At 41.3% G+C, this 14,525-nt stretch overlaps 1 protein-coding gene across 2 annotated transcripts in view; it reads left to right on the forward strand.

The window, feature by feature from the left end:
• Window positions 1-14,525, forward strand: part of plxna1b (plexin A1b) — a 186,736-nt gene that overhangs the window by 136,885 nt on the left and 35,326 nt on the right. For both annotated transcript variants that reach the window (XM_027279877.1, XM_027279878.1), the window contains exons 11-12: window positions 5,467-5,563; window positions 8,548-8,738. In XM_027279877.1, coding sequence (XP_027135678.1) covers window positions 5,467-5,563; window positions 8,548-8,738 — 288 coding nt within the window. The remainder of the gene's footprint in view (window positions 1-5,466; window positions 5,564-8,547; window positions 8,739-14,525) is intronic.

Consider the following 14,525-nt stretch of genomic DNA (forward strand, 5'->3'; position numbering starts at 1 on the left):
GCTTAAAATTGTACTTACTTTACAACTGTTTTGCAATGTATAAAGCATTAAATCAATAAATAAATATACTTTATGGAACATTAAATAAGGCATAGAAAAACATAAATGTATCCAAAATAAACCATGGATCCAGCTGCTCTGCAAATCTCTATATTATAGACAAAATAAAATATAATAATAAGCATAAGCATCAATAAGCATAAGCATCTTCTTGACCCTCACCCTCGACTGTATTAATGGGCTTCATATCTTTAGCTAAGAAATATCAATGGCGCTGTTAGGCCCTGTTTACACGTGCACGGGTATTTTAAAAAACGGAGACATTTCCCTTTGTTTGTACCGATCTTTTACACGCAAACAGTGAATTCGTCTCTGAAAACGAATCGAGTTTTAGGCAGCTGATGCGCCAAAAGTGTGACCAATGTTTACCTTTCGCTATGACGATGAAATGGAATGTACTGCGCATGCGCGTCTCTCAGAAATTGTGTAATGAAAAGTGGAAAATAAATCGTTTAAACTCGATTATATGATTTTTTTAGATCGTTTGACAACAAAATCGAAATCGTGATCAAAATTCGATTAATTGCACAGCCCTACTGCAAGGTTAGGTTCAAATACCAAAGCTACTTGGTTAGGTTTAGGAAAAAGGAAAGGCAGAAATTACTGAGCATCAGTCAGTTTCTCTCTAAATGACCTACCTATACACGCATATCCATAGTGTCAACCCTATTTATCCACTTTTTCTCAGAAGGATTCAGACAAAAAGATTGTTTCCATCACTGTTTCACTGTAAACTAAATCAGGTTTTGGGACTAATTTGAAGAATACACAACATCGTAATTTCCTTCCTCCATTTACATTTTTTATCTCCCCTTCACACATGTAAATCCTGACCTTTTGAGAATATCCTGTTTCATGTTTGCATTTTCATATTGGAATCTGCTGTGCAGTGAATAAACCATGTGCAACGTGCATGTGTGTATTCCCACAACTGTGTATTGTGCAACAATGCTGGTTCAGTATGAAAGTTTAATAAGCCTTTGGTGCAATGAGAGGAGATGAGCTTTGGATCATAACCTAACCTTTCCAATGCCTCCCCCATGCTCTGCTTCCCATTAACCACACATACACGCACATGCACACCTCTCCCTAACTAAATATTCATGTTTGTTGTCGAGTGAATGTACATGCACAGGCAGATCCTGGTTTCACCCCCCGCCCCCCTTTGAGGATGGATGTGCAAACACAGACACATACCTGTATTGTGGATGAAAAAAAGGAGGGTAGAGGCCAGGCAGTGTTATTGTTTAAGCTGTCAGCACCTCCACACCTCTGTCGTGTGTGTGTGTTTGTGGTGCAGGTTTTCAGGGAGAAGACTTGTCAGCGTGTAAAGCAGGGTTAAGAGGTCCACACACATCTATCATCTATTTCTCTATCAGCGGAATTGGCCTCTCTCAGGTGTTTCAGAGGGGGATCAGGCCATGCTCTGATTGGCCGGTCAGCAGAGGCAGTGCGGATGGAAGTGGAAAAAGGCTTGACCCTGTGTCCTTTACTGTAGCCTGCCTTCAGTCCTGAGGGTATGTTACAGAGCAGCGAGGAAAGACACAGTTAACGACACTGAAATAGAAAAATGGACACAATATACAACTTATTTGGCAGTGAATTACATGAAGAAAATTGTGTTAAGATCCTGTTGTTGGACATTACATGGTGCAGAAATGATGGCTGCATTGTGCTGAGTCCTTTTACTCTTTTACTAAATCAAGGCAGAGGTGATAAGTGAGTGTTGGAATTGCCTTTCTTAAGAAGTTTTCTTTGAGGGTTTAGATTCCCTGCACCACAAACGAGACCAAGGAAGTGGTTTGTGTGTGTTGCTACTCATTGTGGATTATGCTGACTTTCATCAAATGGGAGTCTGGATTAAACAGCCAACCCATTCAAAACTGTGCATACCTTATGTCAGGATCAAAAGACAAAATCAAAAACAGCCTCTCTTTGGTCCAAATAGCCAAAAAATATCTAAATGATATTTCAGTATCCTGTCTGGTGAGTTACCACCTGAGGAATGCAGATCCTGTATTCACCAGCTTTTAGCTCTTCCGTTCACTAAAAGCCTAAAAGAATATCTGTGGCTTGTGTAGCTTGCATGGCTTCCTGTCTGTGCTCGGAGAGCTTTATATGAGGCTGCATAGCTTTGAATTTGTCATTCTTGCCAACTAAAACAATTAGCAGCCCTTTCTGTTAACAAGCACGAGAGTAATCACTTGTTTATGTAAAATATGGCTATAATATAATGGAGCTGCTACTGTGTTTAAATGTGTGAACTTGTTCTCTACTGTTCTGATGGCAAAGCCTGATTGTCAAGAGAATAGTTGCCAAATGTCTTCAGCTGGATAACACTCCTTTTTTTCTTGCTCTGTCTCTCTCTTTCACTCACTGCCATCTTTATCCCTCTTGCTTCTCTGGCCTTTCAGTCTCACAGTGTTTTTATCTCATCTGTCTGATCTGTTCTTTTTCCTTTCTCTTTCTCTTTTTATCTCCCCCTTACTCTCTCTGCATCCACGTGTTCTCAGTGCAGTGTTCCTGAGCATCTCCCTTTCTTCTCTCTTTGCCTTGCATGCATAGACACACTCAAACACACTCATATGTTCTCTCCATTTCCAAACCGGTGAAGGAGGTGCTCTTGTTCCCAGGCAGACTGGGTGGTCTCTTGGGGGAGACGGATGGAGGGAGGGAAAGATTGAAGGAGTTCATACGCTTTGACTTCAGTCGAGAGAAATAATAGCTGACATCCACAACACGTGTTGTTGTGTGAGCGTCTTATCTTCCTGCGTTTTCATGTGTTTGTATTTATCATTTTTTATTTCCTGTATAGACTATGCGATCAGTCTTTGATGCATTCACTGGCATTCGTCTCTTGGAAGCTGTCCCGTGTGCAGAATGCATATTTATAGTACAGTGTGCACATGTGTTTCTCTGGACATGTTTGGTGTATGCGATAAAGGAATCTGCTCCATATTTCCTTGTTTGACTGTGGGCGTTCTGGGGGATGAAGGTAGGGGAGAGAAAGACCAACTGAGATTGATGGGGGAGGAGGTTTGTGAAGAGGTAGAGGGAAGGAATAATGAGAGAAAGAGGAAAAGGAGCGGGTGGATAGGAGGATTGCGAGAGTGGGTGAGGCAGAAGAATGTGTGAAAAGACCAAGGCAGACATGTCAGGGAACAAATTGAAAATGCCAATTTCACTTTAGCCCCCACCAGCTCAGGCGCTTACAGGCCAGCCACAGCCTCTTATTCCACGTGTAAATGAATGGTGTCCACAGAATAACACACAATCACCTCTCTATCCTTCTCACCCTTGCTATTTTCCCCTTCACCCTTGCATCCTCTCCCCACCTCTTTCCAAAGCTGACTTTCTCATCCTTCTTTTCACCATGTTTTCATTGTTTTGCTCCCACTCATGCCTTTGTACTCCACTCACTCGACCTCTCTTTCCAACCCATCAGCCATTCCAAACATTTTCCAACTTTTTAAGCATCGCTTGTCTCTTTTCTCCATTTTCTTTTCTGCACTCTGTCCAAGATTATTGCCATTTTTCAGATTGTCCTTTTCTTGCCTCCCCCGACCTTTAGCTTTGCCTTTCTATGTGATTCCATGCTATTGCGTTTGTCTCATTAAAACTTGTATTCTCACAGAGTTTATGCTCAGTATTCATGAAGATCTAGGGCTACAGCTAAAGCTCATTTTCATTATCAATAAATCTGTGGCGTCTTTGAATGCCTTGTTCTGTCTGACCAAAAATCCAAAACAGTATTTAGTTTACTAATATACTGTATATGTCAAAGAGAAGCTGGAATCTAAGAATTTTCCACTATCTTGCTTGACCGTTATCAAAAGAGTTGCCAATTATCCTTTTGTGGTGAAGTTAATCAAGTTAGTTATAGTGCTAGACTGTGTATATATACAGTATATCGTACTATACAACATATGTTGTGTATATCTCCTGCATAGTAACTGCATAGTAATTTTGTGTAAAAAGTCTTTTACAGAGTTCTGCAGCTCATAGCTTGAGTTGGGAGTAAAAGTTTCCTCTTCAACTGTTAATGGCTACTAAATAAATGAGAAAAATGTGCCTGAAATCATAATTTTCCTTTCAAATAAACTTCAACAGCAAAGTAGTAGTTCCTCTGAGATACAAAGAGACACTTCTTTTCTTTGAATATCAGCATGTCTCTGTTTTCAGGGGCTGCAAATCGCAAAAACTGAAGAATGAATTAATCAGCCATTCACACATTGTGACATTGCTCCGTCCTCTCATTTTCTTATCTTCTTTTTCCACATTTCTCACCGCCCCTCCCCCCCATTGAATATGGTCAAATTCACTATTATTACAGATGCCAAGATAGATCTCACAGTATCACATTGGAGTGGGTGATATCACATAGTGGTGAAGTTGTAGCCAGATTCAATCTGTGAGGGCCCCATAGCCTCAGGCTCTCACATTGGATTTTATCACCACTCCACTAGAGGAGAACAGTCCTGCAATCTCTCACCGCAAGGCCACTGAAGATAGTGACCATACCTGTGGTATTCAGAGTGACTGGACACCCTTTGACTGACAGAGGCATTAAGGTTGACACAGTCTATCTTCAGGCTTCCGGCCATCGCCCTTGCATCACTACAGCTGCAGCATCAAATCACAGACCAGGCCATCTATTGCTATGTGGCTGATGATGATGCAAACTATGTCACATTTGGGAGTTGGAAGGGATCTTGATGAATGAGTATTTTCAGATCATTGTGTGTTTGGCTGCTGTGTGAATGTGGGATGGGGTAACTTCTGAAGCGGCATTTCCCAGTGATAATCGTTGTTGATCATTTATTTGTCGGGAGGTTGGGAGGGGTCTCGCAGGAGCTCTTTCTGTGTTATTCCTTCAGTTAACACCCCGCCATCACATCACCGCTTTTGAAGCTTGTTGTCTCATTTAAAGCGATTCCATAAAACTGATTATGCCGACGACGAGTCAATTACATTTCAACTCTTATTAGTTCAGGATGCAAAAATGAAATTAGATGAGAATATTATTGTTGGAGATATATTATGCTTTTCATTCATCACTGGAATGGAATGAGTCATACAGTGATGGGGATTCCAATCTCTTAATCAACTCTGTGCTCTGCCAGGCAGCGGTGGATGTGCCGCGTGTTAAAATCACAATATAGTGCGTCTTTCATCATTCATTTTTATGGCCCTTCAACTGTGTGAGCACTGCAGGGTATGACATTACTACAAGCCTCTAGCTGAACTGAGTGTGCTCTTGGTAGTGGCAGATTTCTCTCAAAATAGAAAATGAGTAAAATTACTAATTCAATATATTGTGAGAAAAGCAAATGCCTTTTAATGGTGGTGTAAGAACAATATTGTTTTAGGTAACGATGCATGAAACTTTGTTGTTTTATATTTCAGTATACCTATGAGGGCAACGACATCAGCGACCTGCCTGTAGATTTGTCTGTGGTTTGGAACGGGCTCTTCGTCATCGACAACCCTTACAACATCAAAGGTGAGTTAATGTGGTGTCATGCATTATTGACCCTTATTGGTTTACATAGTTTTATTATCAATATTATGTATGTTAAATGATAACGTAGGTATTATCGCCATTGTCTGTAGAGTCCTTTTTATAATGTTGTCAGACACAAACAACAACAATCTGACACTGTCAGTGGCAAAAACAAGAACTTTTAATGGGCATATTTTGATGTTGTGCATCTGCCCATAAGGATTACAATTCACGGCTGCAATATGCACACTCAATACTCTCAATGCTCTCAATATATGGGTTCAGTTCAAGGTTGAAAAAATAGCAAAGTAACCTTTAACCTTTTACATGAGAGATGACAAGCTCCAATGTATTCCATTTCGAAAGCTGATTTGTGTAGATTTGTCTGTATCCTTCGTGTCTTTCAGTAGGAGTCATGGTGGATACAAGGTCTTGAGGAAAAAAAAAAGAAAGAATCCAGGACTTGCAGGAAGTTATATATACAGTAGTTTTGTAACTCTCTGAAAAAGCAGCTCCAGCTGCAGAGTAAATCATTTATATTGTGACTAGAATCCCTTGGTCAGCCAGCCACGTGCAATTGCTATCCTTGGTCTGCAAGGGAGTCAGATACTGTGTTACTTATTGTATGTGACAGAGATACTTTATAGTGCACCATTGAACTGTTGTTAATTAAACACTGCAGCTCTCGGAATGTGTTTAAATGCTTGAGAGTTGGCACTCAAACCAGTTTTAGAGAGCAGACACATTGTACATTAGGTCATTTGTATTCACTAATACACATATTGACTAATAATTATGTCTGTCAGGGCTCAGGTTTTACCCCACGAGACTCTTCTATCATTACTAATACGTAGGTATCAAATAAGTAATGGTAGCAGGTTAGTAACAGACTGAAGCCCAATGTGAGCAGCTAAATGACTGATAAACCTGTGTCAAAAAGATCAATATAGTCAGGAAAATTTTCCCTGCAATGGAGCATTCCATTTTAATCTGTTGAACACATTTGGGAAACCAATCCATGCAGTGATAAGATGGCAAAACCAGAGCTTGTCAATACATTTCAAGATCAGATTTTAAACTGGCGGTAAAAACAACGGCCAAGATTCATCCATCATAAAATGTTGGTTAAAACAGCTCAAAGTTTTGTTATTTTCCCCACATCAAAACATTGATTTAATAATTGATTTTCTGTTAAAATCATCAACTGAAAAATGTTACAGAGCTTGAAGGTCCATTGTTGACCTTGAAACAGAAACAGAAATTTGACAAAACAAACTGAGACGAGATGGTTGTGATAGACTGGTCAATATGGGCTGCTAGAGTCTAGTGATATTGCTTCAGCTATTTGTTAGGGCAGTAGTCATGTAGCAATACATAATTTAGTTCAAATTTAGTTTGGCTTAGGCATGCATACACACAATAAACAAACACAAGCCTTTTGCAAACATGTATTTTATATTGGGACTTTTTTTTTTTATCTCCAAAATGCATATAATACCTTGTCAGAAGGATGTATCATTCTTACCCTTATTGTGCAAGCTTTCATACCTTCACACTTAGGTTGACAGGTATTATTATTATGAATGTATGTAGTATGTATATCTTTTAAAGCAGTAGTAGTAGCTAATGTATAACCACACCTCATCCTCCAAACAAAGAACCACATGCATAATGATTAAACACATACACATACCCAATGCACCACTGTGAGAGCAGACAATGAGATCATGTCTATTGGATATAATTACTGGTAGGACAGCCTTTATAGTGCTGTCTCCATAATTATTGTAGCCTGTACGGCACAGCAGGGGTCTGTAACATTATTCCCCTGCTGTGAGGTAAAGTAACATCATCGCCAGCTACTACTGCGTTCAATGCGTCCCATTGATGACACGTACAAGGAGCTTTGTACAACAGAGGGAACTGTGTTGTCTGGTTTTATTTGCTACTCTTTGATGGTTAAGGAAACAGCGAGCAGCTGTGATTTTTCTTGTATTATTTCAGATTAAAAGTTTTCTCTTTTTACATCTTTAATGTCTGTGAAGCAGTGATCGTTGCCATTCTGTCAGTAGTGTAAGGTAACACCACAGAGTCACTTTGTCCCACTTATTGACGTCACTACATGTAGTCGAAATGTACTGAACAAGCTGTTGAAGTTTCAGATTTCACATATACTGATGTGTTATATGGATACATTTGTAACACACACCAGACATACAGTATGCATGTGACCATAGGGACCCCACTCTAATCTACAATAATGGGGTGTTTATATTCATGGAGGCAACATAAAATGCTTTGACAGTCAATGGTTTTTCCAAGGACAAACTGCCTCTAAAAGGGATCTGTTACATGTAGCAGCATTGACGGTGTACAATATCAGTGGCAAGCATCAGTGTCCATGCATTGTGTGTTATCTTAAGTATAAATCTCCAGAAGTACAACTAGAGGCAACCTACAGCCCAAAGATGTCTCCCCCTCTCTCTTATCTATCTCTTTTCACTGCCAGCCCCCTCCCTATTTCTCAATCATGATAATCATCTGGTGGAGTGCAAGCGATGCTCACTTGTCTTAAATACTGATATGTTAATGTAATTAGAGAGAAGTCGTTTAGCAGTCAGTAATTGGTACGGGGTTGCTTTAAAGCTGCTCCATGACCAATGGGATTTGGGGATGGAATAGCAGAGAGAAAGAAAAAAAGATTTTACTGTACAATTCCTGAGGCCTTTGGGAAGTAGTGCCTTAATTCAACTTTGTCTCTGTGACATTGAAGAAGTTTTGGAATTTTTGTGCGGAAGTTTAGAAACTTAAAATTTCATTGTTTTTTAAACCCTTCGGGTTGTTTTTCTACTTGGCTTGTACTGTAATAATTCAACACAAACTATGTTGGTGGTGAGACCTTATTCTCTCCATAGCCTCATTCCCCTCAACAATCATTTCTTATTATGTAATTTTCTGTCGCTTTCTTCCTTCTTCCTCGCCAGCCCACCTGTATAAGTGCTATGCGCTGAGGGACAGCTGTGGGATGTGTCTGAAGGCGAACCCCAGGTTTGAGTGTGGCTGGTGTGTGCAGGAGAAGAAGTGCTCCCTGAGGCAGGAGTGCACTCCCCCGGAGAGCACTTGGATGCACGCCACTACAGGAAACAGCCGCTGTGCACACCCCAAGATCACCAAGGTAAGCTGTGACAGTAACGACACACATGTTCATACATAACACCATCTCTCCTACACGGTGTATGCTCCTTAAGCACAGCAATATAATGTGTACCTTAAGGCTGATCAATTTTATCGATCCTGCAAAATATATATATCGATATTTTGTTTCCCCAGAAAGTATCAATTTTTCAGCCGTGAGTATCGATACATTAAGTCCCATTCAAATCCTCCCATGTTAGACCTGACACTCTGCTCGCTGCCCATTTCCCCTGTAGAAAGAGGTCAGCCAGCCGTTAGTGTCGCTGTAGAGCATTTCTAGCAAATTACCCATCTAGATACTCTTTTTACACAGACACAGACGTCTTCCTCTTCCTGTTTCCGCAGTCAGAGTGCGGAGATTCAAGAGAATGGCAGCAAACATAAATCCAGCACCTTCATGCTTAAAAGCAGAAGTGCTCCTACCACTTTGGGTTTAGGATTGGGCGGACTGGCCCAAAAAGTCTTAAGTTTTACATATCTGTGAATATCTCCGAAACGGTTTATGATGGAGAGATGTGTTGTTTTCCTGAGATTCCGCTAAAGCCGGAGATGTGCAGTTCCTAAACAACACTTCCTTGTTGTTTAGAAACACATGGGACCTTTTGTATTAAAAGGGCATTATTTTATTGTTCCTTACATACTTCGTTGAAAAACGGCATATATGTGTCAGGCAAAGGGACTGAAAAATAATATTTTCATTCAAAAACTCTTTACTAGTTCTGTATCGTATTGTGAGATTAGTGTATCGGTACAGCCCTAGTGTACCTAACTGCATTTTTTAGAATGACCCAAGAAAATCAAATTAGCAGAAATAGTTGGGTTTTTTTTATCTATGAAATTTTTAGCTGACTACATAAGTAAAGGTAAATCCAAAAATGCAAACTGATGCCGTCACCACATACATTAACACCCCGAGGTCTGTGAGGCCAAGGAACAGCCCACTCTAAAATCAACATTGCGTGGAGCTGCTAAAGTTAAAAGAAACCTTCTTCTCTTACCACTGCTAAAGTTAAAGCAGACACTTCAGCTGCTGTGTGGTGCATGTTTCCCAGCAACTCACCCTCCCACACAACAAACAAGCGAGGTTGTGTGAGGGCAGGGGTCAGAAGGGAGGAGGTTCAAGTGACAATATGGCCTTTATGACAGGTTTGTGATTACCTCCTGTTAGGGAAACTTTAAAACTTAAGACTCATCTTTTGACACAAATCAGATGATTGCCAAAGGCAGCTCATTAGTGGAAGTAAGTTTTCCAAAGAAAGAGAAATGTCTACCTGTGCTGCGTCATTGTTTGGCCTCAGCAAGTGAAAAGAGGACATCTTGGGAGGGGAGGCGACAGGGAAGAGAGAGACAACTTAGAAGCCATCACCATGACTGCAACCACAGCACAGATGGGCCAGCCAGGAGGAGGCAGTTCACACACACCAAGACTGAGCACACTGACGTGATTAGAGATGATGGCTGCACACACATACACACACACCTGAGGAGGCAAAGAGGGTGGGTGTCTGGAGTGTGCGTGTCTGTGACCCGGGTCACCGTCCCTATAGCTCGCCACTGGGACTTACACCCACTCTCACAAACACACACAGAGCACACACGTGTCTTGACGTTCGACCCTTTTGCTTGTTCTCATTTGTCCTTTGCTTCCCTCCATCATTCCCTCTCAGGCTTTCCTTTTAAATATAATAGTATCCCAAGTAAGACGAACCATCGTCTCAGTCAGAACGAGTGCCATTTCTCTCTTATTTAAATGAGTGTGAAATATATGTATGCTTTATAATGGATGCCCGTTTTACCGATGCAGCCTTTTATGTCCAGAGCCCTCAGTGCATTTCCTGCGTGACACGGGTTCGTCTCTCTGAATGCGTAATGGAGATATTGGATAATTGGGGCACTGGCACATAGATAAATCCTCTCTCTCTTCTTGCTCGCTTCAGTTATCTCTTTGAAACAAGCATACAGAGGCAATTGGGCTATGTGTGTGCGTATGTATGAGAGAAATGGGGGTGGGGGGGCATATATGAAGGAGAAGGGTAGGGATGTGTGTGCACATGCAAGCATGTGCTCTTGCATGCATATTGAGAGGTAAATCCTGGCCTCGGGGCAAGATGTTGGTGGCAGTCAAAAAGCGGGCGTAGAGGAGCTTCAAAAAACGGCAGGAGGAGAAACCTGCTGCAGGTTTGAGAACGTAGAAGAGACAAAGAAGAACAGAAGAAAAGAAAGAGACACTGGGGGAAGCGTTATCACCGAGCCGTGCTGCTGCCAGCCTCACCTCTCTCAGCCTCAGCTCATCACCTTTGACATTTTACAGTGTGACATTTAATGCCAAAAGGCAACAAAGAAAATCTGGCCCTTTTCTTCTCCCATTTCATCCTTCAGTTCTCCCAAAGAGCATCACATCCACCACACACAATTGAATATTGCTCCACTTTTCACCATCAGTCAAATCTCCTTTTTTTCCCCTGTGTGATTCCACCCTTCCTTTTTGTACTTTTTGATTTCTTTTGACTTTATTCATGCTTCTTTGTTAAATTTTTTTTGTTTGTTTGTTTTTTGTGTGGCCATTAGCTAGAGGATCAGCCGCTAATTTAATTTGAACCAGAGAATGTGTGTTCGAATGGGAAGGAAATGCCCGCAGAGAGAGAGAATAACCACACACAGATGCACACACTCCTGCACACAACATATAGACGCCTTCCAAAGCTTTCAGAGCAGCAACTGTTGAACCTATTTGGTGTCATATCTGAGTTTGCTATTGTCCATTGACATTGTTCAATAGTGTTCAGTTGGGTACCGTTCCACTAATGGCACACAGAGTAATTGATGTTTTAGGCTCTGAATGATTGGTTTGAGACATTGTAATTTGGCTGTTGGGCTGTTAAAGTGCTATTGTTATTGTGCTGCATTTTTTTTTCTCCGTGCTGACATTGTGCACTAAGATTAATTAGCTTCGCTTTCACAACAAGCAAATGCACAGTTTGTGTGTGAAAATACACTCACACAAGAAAACAGCACTCTAGCTCTCACAGGCAAATAGGCACTCAGATGTAAAATGTTTAAAATCAGAGATAAAATAAGCTACAACTTTCAGTGAGTGGCTTGTCCTCAAAATCACATTCACATTCACACAATAACACACACACACACACAAACACACACTGTCTGGCGCAGTCTCCCAGTGTAGTGCAGCAGTGTCCTAGTACTGGCCTTGGATGCTGCCTGGCCCTCCGTCATCCATCATCTCCTGCCTGCCTTCTCCTAGGGGACGGGAAGAGCATTACAGCTAGCCCTTAGAAACCAATTAAAACAACACAGGCCATGCCAATGTGTGTGTGTGTGTGTATGTGTGTGCATTTTCAGTGTTTTAGCATGTGGCACACTTCTGTGCTTCTGAGTTTTTTGTGCGTCTTTGTGATCTTTTGTGCATGGGGAAGTGTTTTTGTGTTTGTGAGTCCTCAAAAGTATCTGATTTTGCATTTAGAAGCGTCACCGTGCGTGCCTTTGTTCAGTTTCACAGCTTGTGCTCTTGTGAAAGGCTAATGATTTGCCCCTCATGTATTGTTAAGCTGCAATATTGGCCTTTGCCAGACTTTTTTGTCTCTTCCTATCTCTCTATTCTTTTGTCACTTTCTTTTCTCCTCTTCTTTCATGTGTTCTCTTGTCAATCATTCTGTCCCTCAATCCCACTTCAACCATTTTTTATTTTCTTTCCATCATCCATCCCTCTGATTCTTTCCACTTTTACGTCCCCTCCTCTGCTTTCCTTTCCTTTTTTTTTCTCGTCCTTCATCTATCTTGTCTTTGTGTCACCACCCCCTCTTCCTTGCTCCTTATGTTGACCAACATAGAGAGAGATGTCTTTTTCTTTAGTATCGACCAGGCCTCTCGGTTTTCCCATTGTGTTTTAGAGCTAAGCAATAAGTCTCACTGTTACAGCACTGAGAGAAACAATAAAACAAGCCAGTGCTGAGCAAATCTTATTCATAAAGGTAATATTACAACTGGATGTCCACTAACATGATTCTCATCTTCAATCCCATTATTCTTCACTTAGTCACGTGTAAACTTGTAGTGACAAAGGCTCATCGTGTCCCTCTCATCATTTCATTTCATTGCCTCCATCAGCATGTTGTGACTTTTTTGTTTTCGAAAGATTTTCATATCATAGATAAACTCCAGACACTTACGCCATGTTCATATCATCTCGCTCTGTGTCCCCTGCTGCCCCCTTTTCCTCCTCCTCTTCTTCCTATAACTAGCAGATGCTATCTGTGCGCTGCTGCTCAGCTGGCCACAATAGGCCTCACACAAAGCCTCCGACACAACGGAACAAGTCAGAGATGAAGAGAAAAAAGGGAGTTTGAATGGGTGTAGAGTGCTGCGACGGCCAGAGGAGAATAGAACGAGTGTTTAGGCTGGTGGCTTTTATCAAAAAGGGCTTTTTGTTTGTGTTGTTTAGTTGTGGATGTAACAACTTGTGTGTGTATGTGTTTTGATAAGCCAGTGTTCATAGAGAAAAGAGAGATTTGATTACCATTTGTGAAGATTCTGTCTGGTGCACTACTGCGTGCCACTCACTCTTTTGTCTCCAGCTCAAAATATATGCATTCAGGCAAGACAGAGAGTGAATTAAAAAGACAAGTCCGGTGAGGAAGAGGGAAAGGGTGAGGGAAGGAGGCATGTTCATCAGAAGCCTAGCTGGTGTAAGATGGAAAACACTCCTTAATTATATCACTGTGGCATTTCAGTTCTGGCCTCGTGACACTGGGCTTTGTTCCCATTGTGTGTTTCTGTTAGCGGTGTCCTGAACACCTGTGGCTTTTACTAGCCCACCACCTTTTCTATAATGACTATAGGCTGAGGATCACTGTCAGGTACCAGGTGGAGAAATGGAGTTGTAGAGACCAAGTTGAGGGAGCAGATCTAATTCATATGTGAGACAGTAGATCTACTTAAAGGATGGGATGTCGTTTAGCTCAGTTGGTAGAGCAACCGCCCCATGTACGAATCGTTTAGCTCAGTTGGTAGAGCAACCGCCCCATGTACGAAGGCTCAATCCAACCTGTAGCTCTTCCCTGCCTGTCATTCCCCATTTCTCTCTTTCCCCACATTCCTGACACTCTTCAGCTGTCTCTATCAAAATAAAGCTAAAAAAGGCCAAGAAATATCTAAAAAAAAAAAAAGAAGACAGACAGAGAAAGAAGAGTGAAAGGTTGGGTAATACTTCCCTACCTTTCTCAGTCTGGTAAATATTAAGGGGCAGGCAAGAAGTTTCTACATCACTAAGATTGCAGCAACACCTATTTTACCGGTCTCAGAAATTAATTTTGATTTTAACTTTCTGATGTGACAAGAGGTGTGTCTAGCTTCAGAACACGCAACAAAAATACAAATTATTGGTGCACAGACTTTTAAACACACATGTGGTCTCTTACACTTACGACATTTGTTTGTGAAGACGATCCTGTCTTTTGACTCTTACTGTATTATCTACACAAAATAAAAAATGACATGTGTATTTGTATGTAGTGTACTTGGAGCTTCATTCTTTGGGGGAAATATCTGACTGAGTGTAATAATGGGAGCTTGATCACCGATCATTCCTTTCATCCTTCCTTTATTCCAAGCCAGCCCAAAGTGTAATTTTACCCACCACACTCCACGACACCCGACCACTAATGTCTCATCCCCTTTACCCTCCTCCCACCCCGCTGCGACAAATGACCCCACCCTCCCCCCAACCAGGTTCTAATCCAATTAGCTTTAG

This window comes from Larimichthys crocea, chromosome VI (genome assembly GCF_000972845.2).
Source record: "Larimichthys crocea isolate SSNF chromosome VI, L_crocea_2.0, whole genome shotgun sequence".
NCBI classification, from domain to species: Eukaryota; Metazoa; Chordata; class Actinopteri; family Sciaenidae; genus Larimichthys; species Larimichthys crocea.